The sequence below is a fragment of the Anabrus simplex genome, chromosome 1 (assembly GCF_040414725.1).
Source record: "Anabrus simplex isolate iqAnaSimp1 chromosome 1, ASM4041472v1, whole genome shotgun sequence".
Lineage (NCBI taxonomy): Eukaryota > Metazoa > Arthropoda > Insecta > Orthoptera > Tettigoniidae > Anabrus > Anabrus simplex.
In genome coordinates, this window is record NC_090265.1 from 534,951,022 (window position 1) to 534,976,114 (window position 25,093).

Below are 25,093 nucleotides of genomic sequence, written 5' to 3' on the forward strand. Positions count from 1 at the left end.
AGAGCAGCAGAGAGGTGGGTTGCATACCATACCGTGGCCATACTGTACTTGCCGCTCGGAAATGTTACCATATGCATACCAGCTATTATAATAATAATAATAATAATAATAATAATAATAATAATAATAATTAGGAGCATGGATCATGTGAGACGAACAGGACACAGATTACAGAGTATAACAGGACAAAATAATTATTCATAGACAAAGGAAATATACAGCAGTGTGCAATATTTCCTGAACAAATACATTTTCAAGAACTGAAGCTTTGGGACATGAACGTTTACCGAAAGAAAATGCAATTTATGTGATTTGTACACATTCTTTGCACTCTCATTAACATACATTTCAATATTTGTATGGTATTTATGACGACAAAAAAAATAACACGCGAACTGAAACATATCACTGGTGAACTTCTCCTTCACGGGACTTTTGGACTCGTTTAGATAGAATGGTACCAATGTTTGGTACTAACACTTGCGTACTGGCAAGTCGCAAAACACATTTCAAGTTTTCATCAGTGAGCCTACTTCCGTGTCTAGATTTACAAAACTTCATTAATGAAAACATCTGTTCACATAAATAAGTTGATCCGAATATACTTACAATATGAGCATTAAATGTGTACAATCAAGGAAATTTCTCCCATGGAAAATGAACATAACATTCAGTCAAACTGTTTGTGTTTGCAAACCTATCTTTCATTTGAGTATCGCACTCAAAGTCAATCAGTTCTAGCTGCAGTTCTGGTCTAACAATTTGGACATCCTCTGGGAAGGGCGTAGCAAACACCTGCAGATCCTTTTCTAATGCCTGAATATCATGAACCCTACTCTCAAAATCATCATTTTATAGTGACATTTATTCTTCTAATGTTTTTAATGTGATGAGCATTTAATTACATATTAAATATTTTGCTGTGTTATTTTCTTCAACTGTTAAATGTTGTTCTTCCCAGGAAGATATGAAACTTGTTGGCGTCTATGACCTATGCTGTGCTGAACTCTATTCCATAGTAAATGCAACATCTACAGACTAGATTTGAAGCCGTGTGGTGTGAGGATAAAGGCGGAAACGCACTACTGTCGCCTCAAATGAGTGCATGCGTATCGCGTCGCAAACTAACCTATCCGGAAAGATGTGCTATACCTTAGCGCCACTGGCCTTCAGTAGTACTTTACCATGCACTTCCCCTACTTGCTCACTAAGCTGCTCTAATTCCTCGAGAGCAGGGAGCAAACTGGCTCCAAAGGCATTTCGCTCTTGATTGATAATGCCTGGTGTAGACAATAAAACAACGGCATTAATCCAACAAACTTCAAAACATTACAGGCCAGTAAGTTTGACATGCATTGTATGTAAGCTTTGGGAAGGCATTCTTTCTGATTATATTAGACATGTTTGTGAAATTAATAACTGGTTCGATTAATAACTGGTTCGATAGAAGGCAGTTTGGTTTTAGGAAAGGTTATTCCACTGAAGCTCAACTTGTAGGATTCCAACAAGATATAGCAGATATCTTGGATTCAACGGTCAAATGGACTGTATCGCGATTGACCTGTCTAAAGCATTTGATAGGGTGGATCATGGGAGACTACTGGCAAAAATGAGTACAATTGGACTAGACAAAAGAGTGACTGAATGGGTTGCTATATTTCTAGAAAATAGATTTCAGAGAATTAGAGTAGGTGAAGCTTTATCTGACCCTATAATAATTAAGAGGGGAATTCCTCAAGGCAGTATTATCGGACCTTTATGTTTTCTTATATATATAAATGATATGAGTAAAGGAGTGGAATCAGAGGCAAGGCTTTTTGCGGATGATGTTATTCTCTATAGAGTAATAAATAAGTTACAAGATTGTGAGCAACTGCGTGACCTTGAAAATGTTGTGAGATGGACAGCAGGCAATGGTATGTTGATAAACGGGGTTAAAAGTCAGGTTGTGAGTTTCACAAATAGGAAAAGTCCTCTCAGTTTTAATTGCTGCGTTGATGGGGTGAAAGTTCCTTTTGGGGATCATTGTAAGTATCTAGGTGTTAATATAAGGAAAGATCTTCATTGGGGTGATCATATAAATGGGATTGTAAATAAAGGGTACAGAACTCTGCACATGGTTATGAGGGTGTTTAGGGGTTGTAGTAAGGATGTAAAGGAGAAGGCATGTAAGTCTCTGGTAAGACCCCGACTAGAGTATGGTTCCAGTGTATGGGACCCTCACCAGGATTACCTGATTCAAGAACTGGAAAAAATCCAAAGAAAAGCAGCTCGATTTGTTCTGGGCGATTTCCGACAAAAGAGTAGCGTTACAAAAACGTTCCAAAGTTTGGGCTGGGTAGAATTGAGAGAAAGAAGGAGAGCTGCTCGACTAAGTGGTATGTTTGGCTACCAAGTTACAAGTAACTATTCTCATTTTGGTTCCGTATTGAAGTTGTGTATTGTATTGAACAGGTGGACTTATAATATTGTAATAATACTTGAGACATAAGTGGTATGTTCCGAGCTGTCAGTGGAGGGATGGCGTGGAATGACATTAGTAGACGAATAAGTTTGAATGGCATTTATAAAAGTAGGAAAGATCACAATATGAAGATAAAGTTGGAATTCAAGAGGACAAACTGGGGCAAATATTCATTTATAGGAAGGGGAGTTAGGGATTGGAATAACTTACCAAAGGAGATGTTCAATAAATTTCCAAGTTCTTTGAAGTGATTTAGGAAAAGGCTAGGAAAACAACAGATAGGGAATCTGCCACCTGGGTGACTGCCCTAAATGCAGATCAGTATTGACTGATATTAAAAGATCAAGGAACTTCTTATATCTCTATTTTCTTATTCTTAAATGGTGGTAAAATTAACAAAGTGAGGAGTTTATTTCATGTACAGTATTTCAATGACAATCTTCCAATCCATAAATTAACAAATTGAAAGAAATCTGTTTGTGATATAGGGAACCTACTGCACAATAATAGTAACAGAGCAGTAACAACTCAAAACTCTCTCAATTCAATTTTCAATTTTTGCTAAACTGTAAATAATGTCTTCTGCCCTCAATAAATCATCTGCTGCATCTACATTTGTTTAACATGGTAAAAAAAGAAAAAATTATAATTTATTGAGCATTTTATATTGATGTGTGCAATGTTTGGTTAGAAATTTATCAATATCTCAAAATATTGAATTTTTAACTTCAACACCCTTTATAATTATTTATTTATTGTATGATGAATCTATGTACACACACACACATATATATATAGTTTCAGGAAAAATGTGCATAGTCACAAGTCCATGACTTGTGCAGGGGCAAAAAAAAAATACAAACAAACAGTACCCGGGTTTGCAGGATATAGCGGACGAGGTTGGGGGGGGCAGGGGTTATACATCAAAACTGAAGCTGGGCTGAGTGTCTCAGACAGTTGAAACGCTGGCCTTCTAACCCCAACTTGAGAGGTTTGATCCTGGCTCAGTCCGGTGGTATTTGAAGGTGCTCAATATTCAGCCTATTGTCGGTAGATTTACTGGCACGTAAAAGAACTCATGCGGGACTAAATTACGGCAACTAGGTATCTCCGAAAACCGTAACAGTATTTAGTGGGACGTAAAGCCAATAACATTATTATAATTCAAAACTGAAGAAAAAAGCTACAAAATGGTAAATTTCTTATGATCTCTGAATGAATTTCGACAGAGAGGAAAAGGCTGACAGTTTACCAATTTAAGTGTGGTAATAATACATTTTTGAGATTTTGATTCAATACTATACAATAAAACTTTCCCGAAAGGAGCAATATTACACATTTATTACAATTAAAAAGAAATACGGCAAGATTATACGATTAAAAATAACTTCGTATTTGACTACACACTAAGACAGACACTACAGAGACTGCCAGACTGACAAATGTGCGCGGCAAGCAGGTGAATTAGATCTCAATGTCCACGACCTTAGCAAAAAAAAAAAAAAAAAAAAGTATACCCCTCCTGCCCTTCCTCACAGCACATGGAAAGTCTCCACTATTTGCTGTGGCGCTAAACAAATCGGTGAGATGGGTCGAACGATATTTTGTGCGTATTTCCGCTAATAATTTTGTTAAGATTAAAGAAAATAAAGGAAAGAATTACCTGATAAGACAATATGGCTTTTACAAATTGGTTTGTTTAATAATTCCTAGTTTCAGTCGGCTAAAATGGAATAATAATAATAATGTAACATTTTCTCCAAAATGGGGGGGGGGGCGATTGCCCCCCTTGCCCCCCCCCCCCAATCACCGCTACTGAGTCCGTACAATACTACAACTCTAGGTCTAGCATTTTGACCCAATCAACTGCTTCATCCGATATGTGGTGAATGTCCATTAGCGTTCCTTTGAAAACTCGAATTGGGCAGCCAGCAACAATGTGGTGGACTGACTGAGAAGAAACACCACAATCACAATCTGCAGAGCTAGTCCAACCCCATTTGCACAACAGATAACCACATCTGCCTTGTCCAGTTCTTATCCGATTGATGATTCTCCACTGTCGTCTTGGAAAATCAAATCCTTGTACGCGTTTAGAAGGATTCTCAACTAGATGTTTGTTCACTACTGAAGACTGGACGTACTGGGCTTTCCATGAAAAGAGGTTCTTTCAAGATCCATTGCTGTACGCCAGGGTGGTTTCCTTGATTTCAGTCGATGTTCAGTTTCATAGGCACTTTTAGCCATTTGTATAGGGATCCAATGAACTATAAATCAGTTGGCAGAGTTTTTCCACTGAGTACACGTATGTCTAGCTGGCGAAGTAGACAAAGTCAAGCAACCCGCTTGCTGTAAAGTGTAGATCTGAAAGGGGTCAAGTTGAGTTATAACATAGTGTGCTTTGTTTTGATTTAATTGCAAAGTGAAATATGGTTCAGCATAGTATGGTTCAGTCTAAGTAACCTAACAGAACTCATAGGACTCTCTCCAAAGAAAACAGCCAGCATTACTCAACATGAACAACTGCGAGTGACTGATAGTTTTTTTTTTAAATGATGCCAAAAATATCTGGATGATAGTTTCAGCACCTCCTTTGATAACGTTGGCAAGTATAACCTGTCAAAATACCTAAACTGTTGTATAGTTGTGTCAGCACCACTCTTCGATACCCACACATGGCAACAAACACCGCTCGGTTCTTAGTTCATTGGATCCCTCTGTAAATCACTCTAAATATGGGTCTCCTCCTACATGTAACTTAGTCATTGGATTGTATTTAGATCTTAGTAGAATGAAATAATATTGCAATTAAATTAAATTTGTAGTGGCAAATGTCAGTGCTTTTTTCATATCGTTCTGTTTGCTGATATACAACATTCCTCTTCTGCTTTTTGTTGTTGCTGTTGTTGTTGTACTGGTGGCTTTGTATATTTGGTTGGTGGAACTCTCCATAACCTTTCTGATGATAACTGAAAGAAGAGACCAGCATACAACCTTGAAGTTGACCAAAGAAATGATGGAAGGATGCAGTGATAGAGAGTGTACAGACAAGGTGTGTTGATGTATACAAAATAATGCACGAACACCGGTCCCTCGACTCACAGAGAGGGAGAACAGCGAGGGAGGGAGGGCAACGATGAAGATGAATAATAAATAATGTTATTCACTTTACGTCCCACTAATTACTTTTATGGTTTTTGGAGACACTGAGGTGCCAGAATTTTGTCTCGCAGGAGTTCTTTTATGTGCCAATAAATCTACCGACATGAAGCTGACATATTTGAGCACCTTCAAATACCACCGGACTGAGCCAGGATAGAATCTGCCAAGTTGGGGTCAGAACGCCAGTGCCTCAACTATCTGAGCCACTCAGCCTGGCACGATGATGCGAGTAAAAATTAAGCAAGGAATAATTTAAAATAATATGACATGCAGATTTGACAGTGATTGGTAGAAACTGAGAATACTATTTCTACAACTCAGAGCCATATGGCAATTACTGAGTTAGCAGCACATCTTTATTTTTTTTTACCTTCTGTTTGAGGTAGATATGTAAGCTGGATTAACATTCAATCAAATTCATAAATAGACTATGAGTATCCCATAGAGCAATCTTCTTAAGTTAATTCATTTCTATAAAATCAAAGTGGGTATTGCTGGTTATTTATTTAGACCCCTCAATTATTTCATTATTGAAAAATGAACAAATTCAATAAAAATAATTAACTATCATTACAGATACAATAATTGAACACTGTTTTCATAGGTTACAATATAATTTACAAAATACAGTATTACAGTCTTATAGATACATAGTAATGTAAATACTTATTTTAAATCCTTCTTCTTCTTCATTTCGAATCAACCATCTTTGGGGTACGTCAGATCAATCACTTTTTAGATGCTTGTGCTCTTTTCTTCTCCCAATAGTTCTGCATTCTAACTGATCTCCTCCTTTCCTCCTCTGATATCTGAATCGGTTTCCTGGTGTTGTTCTTAACTTGGAACCTCTTAGTTTAGTCTTTGGTCACAGTTTTGGCTGGATCATTCTTTAACATGAGTTCAGTAATCTTAAGATCTCTCAGATCCTTTTCAACTTCCTTAAACCAAGTGGGTTTAGTCTTTTTTCTGTAAAAGAAGTCAAAGATCTGTTCAGTTAATCTGTCAGGATTCATTCGGAATATGTGTCCATAGAAATCAATCCTCCTTTTCCTCATGGTATTGGAGAGTCTCTCCGACTTTACGTAAAGGGATTAATTTTTATGTTATATATCTGCTCAGTAAGCCTTGTAGAAAAAACATCCCTAAAGCAGAACTTTGAATACTTTTATTTCTCTCTTATAGCCAATAATAACTTTGTAATACAAGTTCCTCCTCTCTTGAAGGTCTAGATCAGAAGAGTGTGCCAGTTGTTGACATGACTAAAGGTATCTTCTGTAGTCCTCAACATATAGGACGGTGGCGGGATGTAACTAACTGTCACCAATTCTACACATGTGAGATGAATCCTGATGCTCCTCCAGGCTGTCACAACTTCCTGATGGGAAGAGACACTCCTTTCAAGGCAACAGATGACATTCAGGTAACGCAATCTTTTTGTTATCTCTCAGATACCTTGAAAGTCTAACAATTATATCTAAACACAGTTTGTTATTTTCTGTATTAAATTAGCCACTTAAATAAAATGGTGAAAAACAAAGATATCACCAAGAGTTTATTGCAGTCATCAGCAAAATTCCATTACATCCCTCCAATATAATCACTAGTGAAGTTCTGGAGCAAATGTGTGGCAGCCACAGGAAGTCATCAGTGAGGTGGTCTCGGATGATCACAGCGATGGGGTTCCCTGCTGCTTAGAACACATGGAATAACAGGAAACCAGATGGCTCGGAGAGGATTTTTCAACAGAGGGAACAAATAGTCACAAGGACTCAGGGTAATATGGTGGATGTAAAGATTTCCCAATGCCACCTGCTAAACACGGTAGTCACTGCTTCCACCACATGGCAGCGTTAATTGTCATGAAAGATAGAGGGAGGATTATCCTGCAAGATATGATGATGTTTCCACTGCATGGACCAGATGCAAGTGGTGTTCAAGATAATGGCGATAATAAGCTTCATTGACTGTTCCATCTTGACTATACCACAATGAAGAGGACACCTCCCCCCACCTTTCTACAGTGTATTGTAGCCATTGATGAAACGTTGGCACAGGTGTATGAACACAAATTAAAGCGATAGTCAAATGAATGGTGCCACCCTTGGTCTCTGCGTCCATAGAATATCGTCATGAACTCAATAGGTCATGTTGATAGTTGCATATTGTGCTGAAATTGTCATCATTACTCACGCAATTTTAATCTGGTTGAGAATGTTCTTCCGTTTGTACCATGACTGATGACTAATCTCAACTTTTAAGGATAATTCTCAGACAGTCCATAGGTGATCTATGGAAACAAGGCCTCACACTAATTCCACCCCTGGTACCAGAAATAGATGGCTGACCTATGCATGGTAAATTCGCGGACACATCCTGACCCCCATGGAACATGTCCATCGTGCAACAGTCCGATACGGTACTACAATGTTGCCACAGACTTCATCACCTAAGACTTGATGACATTCCAGAGCTCTTTTGTCTCCGGCCACCTGTATTTTGATCTACAATCACTGTTCAACCTTTGTAAAATGTTCTATACATGTAAACATGTGTTTACAAAGGCAGAACAGCAATTGTGGGGCAACACATGCACAGAAAACATTGTCCACACTGAATGCTCACACAGACACCACCACTAGCAGCACCGACTGTTTCAGGCGTTCTCTACAACGACACAAGCTTCAACTGAAGTTCCTTCACTGCCTGTAGTAAATATGTAGTGTTGTAACAGTGTACTGACAGTGTTAACAATATTTTATTTACAAACCTCATACAGTACAGTCTACTTGGTGGCCATGATCATTGAGTAATCAAGTCTTTATAGTCTGACACTGTGGCCAGCTGATTCGAGTCCTGTCAGAATGTTGACCAGCAGGGTAGGAGAGGTGGTGGTACATAATGCCTACTAATCATTCGACTGCATGCCAGAAGCCTCGGTTCAGTTCCAAACCTCTCCACAGTGTTCATATGGAGTGAGGGCATATGACGCTGTTGATGGCGATTTGTCCATTGAATGATGGCAGTCACAGCGGTATGTCATTTGATTCGGAAGTCAACTTCATACTTTCCCTACAATTTATGAATCTCATGTTTTTGTAATTGTTTGTGCAAGATTTAGGAATGTATTTTTAATGATTTGTGCTACGTAACACAACCTAATAGGTTAGGTACATGACCTAACTAATAGGTTGAAAATCGATTTTGATTAAGAAGACCTAATAAGTTGAAAGTAGATTTTGATTACAATGTGGTCGTGAAAATTCAATATTCATTAAATTGTTTCCTTTTAAGGAATATTTAATTTGATACTTTCTAGTTGCTGCATACATTGACTTCTTTCTCTTAGTAGCATTTAAGTTATTAGGAATGTTCTGCCATCTATTGAATGTATGTAGGCGATTTGAAAAGTTCTCGGAATGTACTAGAATTAAGTATCTTACCTCGGTGGAACTGCTTTTATTTTTCAACATAGTCTCCCTGTAGACTAATGCATTTGGTCCAGCGATGTTCCAATGCCTTGATCCCATCTCAAAAATCAGATTCCTCCAGGCCTGCAAAATACCTCTCCAATTCGGCTGTCAGTTCTTCCCTTGTAGAAAATCTCCGTCCACCAAGGAAAATTTTCAGCTTGGAGAATAGATGAAAGTCTGATGGTGCCAAATCAGGTGAATAAGGTGGATGTGGCAACAATTCGTACCCCAGTTCATGAACTTTTGTCATGGCAATAACACTTGTGTGCGGCAGAGCAATGTCCTGATGAAAGATGACCCTTTTCCTTGTCAAACCAGGCCTTGTTTCGCGTATCTTTTCCTGTAGTTGGTCTAGAAGGTTTGCATAGTATTGCCCCGTAATTGTTTGGCCAGTAGGAAGATAATCTATCAGCAGAATGCCTTTTGCATCCCAGAAAACTGAGGCCATGACCTTTCCGGCCGAACGCACTGCCTTTGCTTTCTGTGGTGGTGGTGAATCAGCATGTTTCCACTGCTCTGACTGCTGTTTTGTCTCTTGGGGTATAGTAGTGGACCCAAGTTTCATCTGTAGTCACAAAACCGGCGCAAAAAATCTTGTTGGTTGCACTGAAAATGGGCCAGACTTTCTTCGGACATTTCCAATCTGGTGCGTTTATTGTCCAATGTCAAGAGCCACAGCACCCATCTTGCGGATAATTTTTTCATATCCAATTCTTCGGTTAAAATATAATATACCCGTTCAGAAGGCATCCCTACAGCTTCAGCAATCTCCCGCACTTTCAGTCGACGATCCTCCATGACCATTTTATGCACTTTTGAGATAAATTCTGGGGTCGTAACACTTTTTGGCCGTCCACAACGTGGATCATCATCCAAGCTCTCCCGACCAAATTTAAACTCGCTGGTCCACTTGGCAACAGTTGAAAATGAAGGAGCAGAGTCCCCCAGTGTGTTCTTTTTATTTTTTTGCTAGTTGCTTTACGTCGCACCGACACAGATAGGTCTTATGGTGACAATGGGACAGGGAACGGCTAGGAGTGGGAAGGAAGCGGCTGTGGCCTTAATTAAGGTACAGCCCCAGCATTTGTCTGGTGTGAAAATGGGAAACCACGGAAAACCATTTTCAGGGCTGCCGAGAGTGGGGTTCGAACCTACTATCTCCCGAATACTGGATACTTGCCGCACTTAAGCGACTGCAGCTATCGAACTTGGTCCAGTGTGTTCTGAAAGTCGGCACGAATTTCCTTTGCTTTCATACCTTTCTTTACAAAGTATTTAATCACTGCTCGAATCTCAGTTTTTTCCATTGTCACAAATCACATGCGGGAACAACAAAGAGTCGTCACTACCACACTCCTGCGGCTAGAGCACTGACGCGCCACGTGTTCACTCACAAAGGATGTGTGATTACTGTGCGGGAACCTCATTGCTCTAGCACTGACATCTAGCGGTGATTCCAAGAACTTTTCAAACCGTCCGCGTATTTAGAAACTGGGGGAGGTCAGGAAATAAAAAAGTAACAGAGAATAGTATTCTTCCATGATCAGAAGAAGGGTATACTCTCAGGCTTGACAGGCGGTAAACAAACATGGTTGCATGCAATGACAATGACATTACTAAGGACGAAAATCACATATCAGCTTTTAGTAGTGGATTCTGACTAGGTAGTGTCTGTCAATATTAATGAAAACATTACTGATGCGCTGAGTGATAATTCACTGCAAGGGTTTTTAATAAAAGCCTACAATATGTCCTGTCCCATGTTTTGATACATACCAAGCAAGACTTCAAGGTTCCTTGTTGGTGCTAGGTATGAGAAAGATGTGCCAAAAGCATTAAAACAATACTCTATACCAGGGGTGGCCACTAACCTTACTTCTGGGAGCCGCAAATTTAGGAGACAAAAATTGGGAGCGTGTTTAGAAAATGGTTTATAAAATGAAGACACGCTTTTTATTTTATAACAAATGAAGGAACATTTATTTTCTACACTACACACAACAATATTTTTCAGGTACACATCAAGGAATGAGATTTTACTTTTGAGAAGTTCTTTTTTGATTGTTCATTTTTGCTGTTAGTTTTTGAAATCTGGCTGATAATTGGTAAGCGCATTTTGCACAAGTTCACTTAAATGTTGATCAGTTAGTTCAGATCAATGTTTAGATTTAATGAATTTAAGCGTTGACTACAGTGATTCACACACATAATTAGTCCCAAAGTTTGAGATTAGTCTCTTGGCACACTTTTGTTAGTGGGTATTTTTCTTCTGGAACATTCTTCCAAAAATTCTGTAGTAGAAATTCCATTCGTTTGAGTTCTAGTAGCTCCATCTCTACAGCTGCTGTATCCCTTATTATTGGTGATGAAACAGGACAGCCATCGCCCACAACATCAACAGAAAAAGGATTTTCCAGGAATTAAAATGAAGGTTTAAGTGATCTCACATCATTAAATCTGCCATTGATTTCTTCAGCAAGGCCAGACATTTTACTCATGTAATCTTCAGTTTCCACCTGAATGTCAGGAAGGCTTTCAGTAATTTTCTTCAAACATTTGGAGTGAGAACATGTTTTAGTCTGAAGGTCTTTCCCAAAAAGCTTCAACTTGCTATGAAAGCTAAACAGAGTCTGGGCCAATTCAGAAAAGTTTTTCTCTTTTTTTGTAAAGATATGTTTTAGCGTTTTTAAATGCTGTACCACATCTGTAAAAAAGCCAAACCTAACAACCACTGGGGGTCATTAAGTTCAGGGAATGATTTTCTTTCGATAAACTGTTTGATTGGATCAAGTAATTCAAAAAATCTGTCAAGAAAATTGTTTACTGATAGCCATCTTATTAAGCAGTACCAAGATACGTCATCAGGAAGCTCCATTGTTCATATCTTCTATAAAAGATTTTAACTGTCGGTGTGTTTTGGCACATGAGCGAATAGATTTCACAATTTTTAGAACTACCTGCATAATATGCGGGTGTTGAAAATATTTTGCTGCTAAATATTATCTGTGAATAATACAATGTACAGGTAGGATATCAGGAAATGATGTGTCAGCATTTAAAAGCCCAATAAGCCCTTGTTTCATGCCAGTCATAGATGGTGCACCATCGGTAGCAATGCTGACAATATTATCGATAGGCCTGAGTTTTTCTGTAAAAGACCATCCAGGGCTTCTTTAATGTCACAACCACGAGTAGCATCCTTCAAAGTAACCAGGTCTAAAAGTTCTTCCACCACCTCCAAGTCCTTTGACACATACCTCACAAGTATGGCTAGTTGTGGTTTTATCTTTGATATTAGTAGATTCGACCAGAGCCAGAGTTATTGCTGAGCACTCGCTTAGATTTTTTGTAAATTATTTAAAATATTCGCGCTAATAACAGAAACTCGCCTCTCTATTGTGTGTCTAGCAGCGGGCAATTCGTTGGTCAGTTTTGATTGCTTAGCTCTTTTTTATTTCACCTGACATGTGGACAGTGGCAACACTGGTCAAGGACTCTGAATAAGAGGAGTGGGGCATGATGGGAGCGAGTGTAAAAATGGAGGAGCTCGAGTAGACACGCGTGTTTCAGTTAATGTAATTAGTTTTAAGTGATCTATGTGTACAATAAACATGTGGTTTCATTCAGTGCAATTTGAATTATTTCGTGAGCTACCAGAGAGGTGTTGTGTGGATCAAATGCAACATTTTTTGGTCCTCCGAGCCGGAATACGCAGTGTGCAAACCGTAGGCCTAATGTTCAAACTGATACGGTACCTCAGCGTAGCGTGCTTCACTTCACCGCATCAGCATCATCGCGTCCTCGAAGGGTGAGTGCAGTCTGGTTCAATTGTCATTCCTTGTTATTCCTTGCTTGTCCTTCCCATAATGGAAGAAAATCTAAAGTGCACATCGACGAAGAAAAGGGCTGTTGTGAAATCTCGAGTTACTCGCTTAGGAAACTTTATCAGTAACTTTCAAGGAGAAAAGTTAAATGATATCAAAGTGAGGCAGGATCTTTTACAAAGAAGTATCGAAGAATACAACGATGTTCAGTCAACTCGAAATAAATGACGACGACGTTAGTCACGATTCTGATAGGGAAGCATTTGAAGAAATTTGTTTAGACATTCAGTCAAAAATTCAAACTCTTTTGTTAACTAACACTGCCTTGCCTTCCTCTTCTATAGACAGTTCAACCACAAGCAATGGCCACTTACTCAAATTACCTACTATTTCTCTGCCTAAATTTAAGGGTTCTATCGCAGAATTCATGCACTTTCATGACACCTTTGTGTCGCTAATCAGTAATGACTCTTTGACTGACATACAACGCTATTATTACTTGCTGTCATGTGTATCAGATGAAGCTCATAAATTAATTGAAAACCTTCCAGTAACGCAAGAAAACTTCAAAGTAGAATGGGACTTAATATGTAATCGTTATCATAACCCAAGGCTCATCTTAGATCTTCACGTCAAAGAGCTTCTGTCACTTCCAGTTGTTAAGGGTGAATCGCCCAAAGACCTAAGAATGCTTATAAATCAGCTGTGTAGCAATCTGAATGCGATAGGAGCCTTGAAAATTAAGACCCCCTTGCATGAGGTCATCCTATCACATTTAGTACTCCAACGGATAAGCCTCAGTCTACGTAAACAGTGGGAGAATTCGACCTCAGGTGACAAATGCCCTAGTTTACAAGACTTAATCCTCTTTCTTGAAAGTAACTGCCAGACACTAGAAATTGTCTCCTCCCATAAGACCGGAGCAGATAAGCAAGAAATAGGCAAGGTCAGCGTATCTTCCAAGCCTTCCACCAGTACATACACCTCCACTCCCTCATCATGTGAACTTTGTGGTGCTTCTCATTTTCTCTATTGGTGCTCTAAATTTAAGGATATGTCTGTTAATGACCGTATCAAGTTAATTAGAGACCACAGGCTCTGTCTCAATTGTTTGAAAGGTGACCACATTGCAAACAGTTGCACTTCAGGCAGTTGTAGAATGTGTAACCAAAGGCACCACACCCTGCTACATTATCAGCAAGACAACCAGAGGTCATCAAATTCGACAGGCTATCCCCAACAACAGCAGTCATATTGCTCTTTGAAAGGAGCATTTCAACAACATGAAGTTCTCCTCTCAACTGCTGTGGTTCATATTAGGGACTAGTGGTAGAGTTCATGAATGTCGAGCCTTACTGGACAGTGGTTCTCAGATGAATTTCATGTCGCATGGCCTTGTGAACCGACTAGGACTCAAACTGAGTCGCCATTCTATGCCAATCAGTGGCATCAGCAATATGAAAACAGTGGAATCTTCACATATTTGCCAAGTTTCCATCTCTTCCAGAGTTAGTGATTATGGGAAATCCATTGTTTGCTCTGTGTTAGGACAAATAACTGGTCAACTTCCTACTACTAGAATTAACTGTGATGACTGGAACTTGCCTGCGGACATAGTATTAGCAGACTCACGGTTTAACCAACCACACGATATTGATCTTCTCCTGGGAGCAAGTGTGTTCTATGATATCTTACTACCTGGGCAGCGCACAAGGGAAGGCTATCCCACTCTTCAAAACACTACTCTTGGCTGGGTACTTGCTGGCTGTATACCCAACCACTCTGTACAACATGAAAGTGCTACAACTAAGGCTTTATTTTTAAAGGGTGACATGCTGCGCGCCTAGGTTGAGTGCTTCTGGGACAGATAGAAATGAGGACCAATCCACTCACAAAGGAAGAAAGGGAATGTGAAGAACACTTTCAGAGGCACACGACTCGAGAAGAAATGGGATGTTTCGTGGTTAAACTGCCCCTTCGTTCCAATCGGAGCAACCTAGGAGAATCACTGGACACTGCTAAGAAACGTTTCCATTACTTGGAGAGAAGACTGGAAAGACAGCTTGCAATGAAGGAGGAATATACTAACTTCATGCAAGAATATCACCAACTAGAACACATGGAGGAAATCGAAGCCCCTATTCAAAGTCAAGAATCCTACTACTTGCCTCATCATGCTGTTGTAAAGAAAGGTAGCACTACGACGAAGGTTAGGGTAGTCTTTGATGCGTCGTGTAAAACTACAACGTCAGTATCTCTTAATGACATCATGATGGTCGGACCCACAGTGCAACAAGATCTGTTCTCCATTCCTTCGGTTTCGTACCCACAAGTACGTCATAACTGCAGACATCGAGAAAATGTATCGCCAGATCAACGTCCATCCTGAAGACCGCGATTTACAGAGAATTGTATGGCGCAGTTCACCCCATCAACCGCTGAAGACCTATAGGCTTACAACGGTGACCTATGGAACAGCAGCAGCTCCATTCTTAGCAACCAGATGTCTGATTCAGTTGGCAAGGGAAGAGCAACGAAGATTTCCACGAGCCTGTGGAGTTGTGACACGTGATTTCTATGTTGATGACCTGCTGACTGGAACCAACTCCATCCAAAATGCCCATCAGTTACAGGCGGAAGTGACTTCCCTCCTAAACACAGCAGGATTTAGACTTAGGAAATGGCGTGCTAATCACCCTGACATATTGGCATCAATTCCTTTAGAACTGCAAAAAAATCAGGTCCCTTGTAATTTAAATTTTGGAGATGTAGTGAAAACACTTGGTATTCTCTGGCACCCTGTTGAAGATATATTCAAGTTCGGAGTTACATCAACTAAGGATGCTCCTCCACAGTGGACTAAACGCACCATTCTGGCTACTGTAGCAGCAATATTTGATCCTCTGGGACTACTTGGTCCAGTTATTGTACGATGCAAACTCTTCATCCAAACACTTTGGCAACAACAAGTAGACTGGGATGAGTCCCTCCCCAATCAAATTGAAATTTCATGGATAAACACCCATAAACACTTATCTGCACTGAATAACATCGTCACACCAAGGAGAGTCACATGTAACAGAGCAATGGTGCACCTGGAGCTACATGGTTTCTCGGACGCATCGGAGAAAGCGTATGGCGCCTGTATTTTCCTGCGGTGCGTTAGTATCAATGGTGATGTTACCGTATCCCTGTTGACTGCTAAGTCGAGAGTGGCACCTCTAAAGCAAATCTCGTTACCTCGGCTGGAGCTATGTGGTGCTGTACTATTGAGCCGATTGATGGATAAGGTGTTTGTAGCTATCAACATGAGAATTGATGCTCGATATTACTGGACGGACTCTACGATAGTTCTAGCTTGGATAGCAGGTTCACCCAATTCTTGGAAGACTTTTGTGGCTAACAGGGTGTCAGAAATACAGGACTTGTCAAGAGTAGAGGACTGGAAACACATTCCCTCACAAGACAATCCTGCAGACTGTATTTCAAGAGGACTTGAACCACAGGAACTTGAGACAATGCTGCTATGGTGGGCGGGACCTAGTTGGCTTCAGAATCATCCATCAACTTGGCCAGTCTTAAAGGAAACCATCTCCAACATACCAGAAGAGCGAGCACCAACTATGTGCCTCGCGACAGTTAACCATGACCTGGACGACTACCTTAGACGCTTTTCCAGTTGGTCTAGACTACAACGAGTGACAGCCTATTTGCTTAGATTTCTTCAAAATCTTCGAAGTAATGTTACTGAGAGGCGTCATGTGCCATTGACCACAGCTGAGTTACGTCATTCCTTGAAGGTTGTCGTTGGCATGTCGCAACGTTCCACCTTTGCGCAAGAACTACATAACCTGCAACAGGGGTAGATGATCCCATCTGAAAGCAAACTTATGGCGCTCCATCCTTTTCTTGACAGCGCCAATTTGATTAGGGTGGGTGGTAGACTTGAAAATTCTTCAGCCCTCTACGACCAGAAACATCCCTTCATATTGCATCCTAAACACCATATCACCAAACTCATCATCCTGCATGAACACCATAGGCTTTTACATGCGGGAAGTCAGTTGGTGTTAGCTTCTCTACGTCAGAGATTCTGGTTCACTAATGGGAAATCTATCGTTAGACAGGTCATTCACAACTGTCTCACTTGTTTCAAGTTAAAGGCAACCACGACAAACCAACTCATGAGTCAGCTACCCCCAGCAAGGGTTAACTCCAGTAAACCATTTTCCAACTGTGGAGTTGACTATGGAGGTCCATTGTATGTCAAGCATGGCACCCCTAGGAGCAGGACACGAACCAAATGTTACATTGCCCTCTTCATGTGTATGGCCACGAAAGCAGTTCATCTCGAACTTGTTAGCAGTCTATCTACTGAGGCATTCATTGCAGCTCTACGGAGGTTCATCTCACGACGTGGATGATGCAGCAAGATCTTCAGTGATAACGGAACCTGCTTCGCTGGAGCAATGAGAAAGCTGAAGGAGTTGCAGCACCTGATGAGGTCCCGCAGTCATCAGTCTGCTGTTAAGGAGTTTGCGTCCAACGAAGGTATTGACTGGCACTTCATTCCACCTCATGCTCCCCATTTTGGAGGTCTTTGGGAAGCAGGAATCAAGTCAGTGAAGAATCACCTCAAGAGGGTCGCCGGAGACACACTTCTCACCTTTGAAGAAATGTACACCCTTTTAACTCAGACTGAAGCGTGCTTAAACTCCCGACCAATAACCCCCTTACCCAACAATGCTGATGAATTTTCCTTCCTCACTCCTGGACATTTTTTGATTGGTGAATCACTCTCATCCTTCCCTGAACCAGACTGTCTTACTACTTCAATTTCATATGTATCTAGATGGCAGCTAGTTCAGCGGTGTCGACAGCAAATATGGAAGCGATGGTCATGTGACTATCTCTCTCAATTACAGCAGTGAACCAAATGGCACAACCCCAAGACCAACGTCCAGACAGGAACACTTGTCCTTACCAAGGAGGACAATCTTCCACCCCTTATGTGGCAGACTGGCATCATAGAGGAGGTTCATCCTGGAGCTGACGGTCATGTTCGTGTGGTATCTGTGTGCACTGCCAAGGGAACCTACCAACGACCAGTGACCAAGATATGCCTGTTTCCTACCTACGACGCATGAGGCACCCATTATCTGTGGATGTGTAGTTGTGTGTTTTTTTTTCTGCTATTGATTCACATGTTCATGTATCTTGTTATACTGCAGCATCAGATGACTGAACCATGCTGAGTTTACAGTGCAATTGTTTTCCTTTTTTGTTTTCTTTTGTTCTTCGTTTTGGTGACTTGCAATGTACATACTCCTTTCTGTGTCAGTTTATTCATTCATTTGTAATTTGTAGTCCAAATTAGGTGGCCGGCATGTTTGATTGCTTAGCTCTTTTTTATTTCACCTGACATGTGGACAGTGGCAGCACTGGTCAAGGACTCTGAATAAGAGGAGTGGGGCATGATGGGAGCGAGTGTAAAAATGGAGGAGCTCGAGTAGACGCGTGTTTCAGTTAATGTAATTGTTAGTTTTAAGTGATCTATGTGTACAATAAACATGTGGTTTCATTCAGTGCAATTTGAATTATTTCGTGAGCTACCAGAGAGGTGTTGTGTGGATCAAATGCAACAGTCAGTTTCTGCAGTTTCTTATTTTCGGGTTCTAAAACAGAAATAACTTGTGCCATGTTCTTCTTAATAAACTCCCCCTCTGTGTAAGGCTTTTTTGCTTTAGCAATATTAAAATCCAAGATGAAGCCAGCTTCGGTTGTCAAATCTGCTTCCTTGGTAAAAATTGACATAACCCTACTCTGACCATGAAGTTTTTCCTTTAGTGATTTCAGTTTGGTTTTCCTTAACTGAGAGCAAACAGGGCAATCTTTGTTGAAACCACCGTGGTTAGTGCCATAATGGCGTTTTAGATTACTGGCCTTGAACTGTGGCAAAGTTATTTGACACAAAAGAGACATTGGCTTACCGTTTCTTTCTACAAAAACGAATTCTTCCTTCCAGTCGGTATTAAAAGCTCAATTCTTATCTTCATATTTACTTCTTAGATAGCATCATAACTGTTCGGACACCAGGGCACAACAGTACTCAACAGCACACAACAACCGAACATAGAAAAGTATCGGCACTCGCTATTGCCTATATGTGAACGTGATTGGCTTCACCTCATGACACTGACTCACTGACACACTCTCCCGCTCAAAGCACTATCTAACAGAAGGCGCCAGAACTATCTTCACCTCCCATGTCTTACCACTGACGTACAGCACTAATAACGTTAATTCGCACATCGCTGCTACTGACTGCCGTCGGCCGTGAGATGTCGTTAGATTCCATTAATTATATAATTTAATTTTACACTAAGGTTGGTGTCAAGAGCCGCATAAGACTGATTCAAGAGCCGCATGCAGGTCGCGAGCCTCGTTGTGGCCAGCCCTGCTCTATACTCATATTATATTAAATTTTGAAATATAAAGTAGTTTGTAAACTTTTGAAAATTTTTGGTTGAAGAATATACATTCAACTACAATTATCACTTGTTTAATAATGCAGCTAAAGAGTTGAGACTTGAGCAGACACCTAGGAGTTGTTTGATACGAACAGGCTATGTACGGGCAATGGGTTTCAACCTCTTCCTACTTCATCATCATCACAGAATACACAACACTTAACACAGAGTGGCAGCAAGTATTAACCTGCTATGGCTATGGAGCCAAGCTCTGCATTTGGGACATGAGTGGGTGTGAACTCCACTGTCAGCTGTCCTCAGAATGGATTTCTCTGATTCCCCATTTTCACTTCAAGGCAAATGCCAGGACAGTTCTTATTCACAGGCTATAGCCAATTCTTTCTACCTCCTTACAAGATTTAATTCATCATTATTTATTTCATCTTCATTAGCTCCTCAGCTGAGTTTGGTGTCAGAAAGAGCGTCCGGCCGTAAAACATGCCATATAAATTCATCTCACCTTATCCCCGAACCCATATCAGGAAAACGGGACTAAGAGGTAGACACACACACTGGACACTGTCTCTGATGCAAGAAGCAACTAACTCCTTCATCAAAGAGGGTATACACAAATAAGTGAAAGTTGAAACTACTTACCACAGACAATGGACTCATATGTGATTGCCTCGGCATTAGAACACACATACTATATACTGTTCATTTCAAGTATGGTATTTTGTATATTTCTAGACGGATAAAATCAGGGATGTCATTTAAAAGCTTTCCAGTCCGTTGAACACACCAGTTCAATACACATATTACACTAAAACAGACCTGTAAAAAACACATTAAACAAGGAATAAAAATACACAGTATTAAAGTAAGTATTAAACAGAAATAAACAGAAATATTCCAAATATTTGAGTGTGACTTGATAGAACCTGATTATGTTCTTTCAAGAACAAAAAATGTAATTTTCTCTTCTTGTCTCGTTGAGGCCCTTTGGACCATGTGGTTCCTAACTCTGGTGAGCTTTCTTCTTAGCCCAGTATTCCTTCATCCTTGTGCTGTGGGTTGCTTTCATTTCCTGAATCCACTCCACTCCACTCCACTCTACTCCAAGATCCAATATTTTAGCTGTCGGTGACTGGAGAGTGTCGGATGTTCTGATCAGCATTCTAAATTTATGCCTGTTGAATATAGTGTGTACTTTTATTCCTTGTTTCGTAATGTGTTTTTTAACAGGTGTGTTATAGTGTAGTATTTATATTTAACTTGTGTGTTTGACAGACAGGAAAGCTTTTAAGTTACATTTAACCGAGTCCACACTGGAAAGTATGGCTCACTTCTTAATAAAATCAGGAATTTTCTCTGCTGTATTCTCAAAGTTACCATTTAAGCCACATTAAAAAGCAAAGCTGTAGTGAGCTGATACCTGTAATATGAAGCACTTTTTTAGGTAGGTGTGCTATTTACCAACTGATGAGCCCAACTTAACACACTAGGGTGAAATGCTGGCAACCAGGAATGAGTTAGCCGGAAAATTTATACTGTCCAATAACAGACCAACTATATTGGTATTGAGTTCACTTTATCACAAAACAAGATGCACCATTATCTTGCTGCAGTATGTTATAAAACAAAAGGTGTGGGGAGAGGAAAACATCTGTTCACAGCACCACCACTTGAGTGCAGAAGGAACCTCAGTCCTGAACTCTGGACCTTTCTGCATTCAATGAATAATTCAATCCCCTGTTGGTGAAGCTACCTCTGCGGCTATTAGGGCCCTTTCTGTGTATCTTTGTCCAGAGATTCAGAATCTGCTCATATAGTAATATTATCAAAAACGGGACTCGGGTCCTTTCTGCAATCATCGATTCATTTGTTAAGGACTACAGCTACGGTACTGGACCCACGCCAACGATAGAGCAACGGTTATCCAAACACCTCACAGTTAATGCTGGAGTGGAGACAAAGCAGGACATTAAGAAAATGTTTTAGAATTTAGCTTCCTAAATATTAAACAGAGATAAACATAAATATTATTTCTAAATAACTGAGTGTGACTTGATAGTATCTGATGATGTTCTTTTAAGAACAAAACATGTAATTTTTTTGTTTAATAGTGTGTATTTTTATCCCTTGTTTAATTTTTTTTTCTTTACAAGTATGTTGTTGTATAATTTATAACTTGTGTGTTCGACAGACTGAAGAGCTTTTAAATTACATCACCAATTCAACTATAAAATTAAGTCCTGTTAACACATCACACTTTTCTCACTTTTCAGGTGAACAACAGTGTTAGATCAAGCAGCAGCTTTAGTGGTAAACAGATGGACTCCTACAAGAACTCATGTGTCACAGTGAAGACTTTCGTGTGCCCCTCTAAGTTTGTGTTCAGTGATGAAACCAAAGAATGTGTATCGGAAACACAAATGAACATATGTTAAAAACTGAGGACCTAAGAACCAAAGAGACTGAACACAAGAATTATCTATAGTTTTCTACAAAAACAAGCAGCTGGCTAGAACATTTGGAGTTTAAGAAGAAAAACCTGAATTCAAATCAGTTATCCAATTAAATGTATTATATTATACCCAGCAGAATATCTTAATATATCTAACATAGTCAAAAATGATACTGTGGGGATTAACCACAGAATCACAGAGTTAGTGCAATACCATGTATATAAATATTTGATGATTGTTAGCTTTTTGTTTTGCTTTGTGACTACCTAGCAAGCTGCCATACAGGATTACCTCAATTCAATTTTCAATTTTATCATTAATTTAAGATTGACTGAGGGTCTTAAAAAACAGGATTTCATTGGCTCCCTTAGGGACATCCAAGGACTTAAACTGTCTAGTAAGCTCGTAGTGGCTGAATCTGCAGCATCATGAGTTTTGTTTATTAGCAAATACATGAATATGTTGAATTAAGCAATGAAAGAGAAAATTTATTAAGAAAAGGTTATGAAATTAATTATATTAATGTGGCTCATAGACTGCAACATTACCACAAACCCAATTTCTGATAAATAACGAATGCCGTACAATGAGACATTTACATGAATGGTCTAATAGTGGTAAAATTTACATAACCTTCTGATAAAAGATTACAAAGAAAAGAGCAAGGAAAGTATGGATACCCAGAGAAATTTCAAGTGACCTTAAATTACCAAGATCGAGCCAAGCTTGTTGTTTTATGCGACTGCTGCTGTCGTGATCATAGCCATGGGAGCTCTAGTTTTATGTGGAATCCGAACCCCTTGCATTGGCCTTAAATAATCATAGTGAGAGCTAGAAATAGGAAATTCTTTTCCTCCTATGAACACTCAGAGAAAAGCCTAAAGTACCTTTTGACTTTGATTCCATACATCTGAGGCAGTATGAATTACATACTTTAAACACAATAAGTATTTTTTTATTAACCACTTCTCTGAAACAACAACAACAACAACAACAATAACTTCTTGGCTACAGTTTCACAGAGGGTTTTTCTATTTATAAAGGCAGATCACTTAAACTCTCATCTCTTCTATTTCTGTACATCATTGTACTGAAGTACTTCATTCCCACAATTTAAAAGAAGAAGGTCATATTAAGAGCAGACCCTACTGAATTTTTTACCAAAATTTCACAAATTACAGATTTTTGTTTTCTTGCATAAACATTGTTCTTTGCCCTCTCCCACATGCTACATTTGGTTCTACACCTCTCCTGAATTTTGAAGGGTCTTTATGACTGTATTTAAAGCTAAAATTAATTTAGACAGAAAGAAGGTTAAACAAAAGTACAGCAGAAGTACAGTAGAGTATGGCATATAACGAGAGCCCCATTATAACGTCAGCTCTTGTCCGTCCCTTGAAAATCCTATACTAAACTGTGTATTATCCTTCGGTGACAACGAGAGCCGCATCACTGATGCATCCGTTATTACGAGCGATTAAGCGGGCACGATTTTTTCCGTTACCAATATTTATGCACCCCAGCAATTAAGTTGCATGCGATCGATCATATTCAGTAATGTTTCCTCGCTATGCCCACTAGCGAGCTCTCTCATTGACATTTGAAGGCGATGTCGGAGTCGATTAGTAATATCTGTCCGACTGCTGTTCCATAAAGAAAATTTTGAAATCAAAGAGAGCATGTTTTCGTAATAAATGCGTAAATAATGTGTCCGAAAGTAGTTAACTCGTTAAAAAATAAAGCCTGAATAAATGACCACTTAATTTTAATGCTAAATACTGCAATTAAGTAAGAATGGGATACACCTCAACATATAGCAGAGTGCATAGTAGATTTCAAAGGTTAGTTTTTATTTTCTAGCGTCTGGTTAAATTTCAGAAAGGCTATTATCATGTAAATTTATAGCGAGAAGGTTATCATTTCTCTACTGGCACTTGAAGTATGTTTTCATCATACATATAGTATGGTCAAGTTAAGTTAGGTGAGGCCCGGTATATTCAATCTCAGTTAAAAGAACACTAATAAGCTGTTCGTTAACATAGCGTTAAAAATTTAGCAGCATGTTAAGATTCTTGCGTTCATCCAAACATTTCCTGGGAACTGTTAGATAACACAGTGTTAACTCTCACAAGAGTCACGATTAGTGAGAATCTAGAAGGCAGTGGTAGAATCATACAGTTTGTGAGTGCACTTTGATGTGCTTTTGTTTGAATACAGCTGTAAACCAAGGCACGTGAAGAACATTTTGGAAATTATTTCCAAGTATATACCAAGTGTTCTCCCTAGGACCTTCTTAATAGGCCATTTTTACATATCGCCCAGCTAACATAATCTAGATATGTGTTAGTTTGAAAACATTAATACATATTTGAGTCAAATTAAAATGTAAATACTGCAAAATTGTTTATTTAACGATAAATCATTATCATATGCATAATTGCATCAATTTCATCCCAAGTTCAAATATTCAGCTTGACTATCATGTAGCATCGTGTGCGAGCAGTGTCCGGATTACATGGGAGCACTAGATTCCGCATGGCACTCTACAGCAACTGAGCAGTAAGACCCGGTGTTACATGATGATGAATGAGCAGCAGAACTGTATGAAAATCATCTCTTCCGTTTGTAACTCTTTCTGGAAAATATTCCAAATATTCAAGATACAGAAGTTATGCATCTAATGCACCTACCATATTTTGAGCTAATGGAGAATTTAACTGCTTGAACATGGGCAGTTAAGTGAGAGTTTAACAGATTGTTAGTCTTAACCAATGTTGATTAAATGTTAATTTGGTCAAGTTCACTGTTAAATTCTTTTAACAGGCAGTTTTTATTTGTTATCTTTATTTTTAGCTATTTGTTCGGGGCGTCGACCTATAGAGATCTTTTGCGCCTACTTGCACCATATGATATGAACCTGCGTGTAAGTGGAATTACGGAAGTGTAGAGTGTTGAATGTGAGGAAAGGGGAACATTAAGGACGACACAAACACCCTGTCCCCAGGCCAGGGATATTAATCATTTACAATTAAAAACCCCTGACCTGGCCGGGAATCGAACCCGAGGCCGCCAGGTGACAGACGGACGCGTTGCCCCCTGCACCACAGGGCCGGTCTAACAGGCAGTTAGATGTTAACGGAGGTTGACTAAACCGGGCCTGAAACTATTTGAATAAGAAAACCAACCTTTGCCACAAAATGCGACCTTTGGTATCGTTTTCTCGCTATGTTCACCT

The 25,093-nt window shown here is 39.6% G+C and overlaps 2 protein-coding genes across 3 annotated transcripts in view; one reads left to right on the forward strand and one right to left on the reverse strand.

The window, feature by feature from the left end:
• The window catches only part of LOC136857090 (uncharacterized), a 53,556-nt gene extending 31,457 nt beyond the window's left edge, over positions 1-22,099 (forward strand). For both annotated transcript variants that reach the window (XM_067135478.2, XM_067135479.2), the window contains 2 exons: positions 6,850-7,046; positions 21,679-22,099. In XM_067135478.2, the coding sequence (XP_066991579.2) occupies positions 6,850-7,046; positions 21,679-21,840 (359 nt within the window). In that variant the 3' untranslated portion in view covers positions 21,841-22,099. The remainder of the gene's footprint in view (positions 1-6,849; positions 7,047-21,678) is intronic.
• Positions 1-25,093, reverse strand: part of LOC136857089 (phosphatidylserine lipase ABHD16A) — a 238,201-nt gene that overhangs the window by 65,885 nt on the left and 147,223 nt on the right. The window lies entirely within an intron of this gene.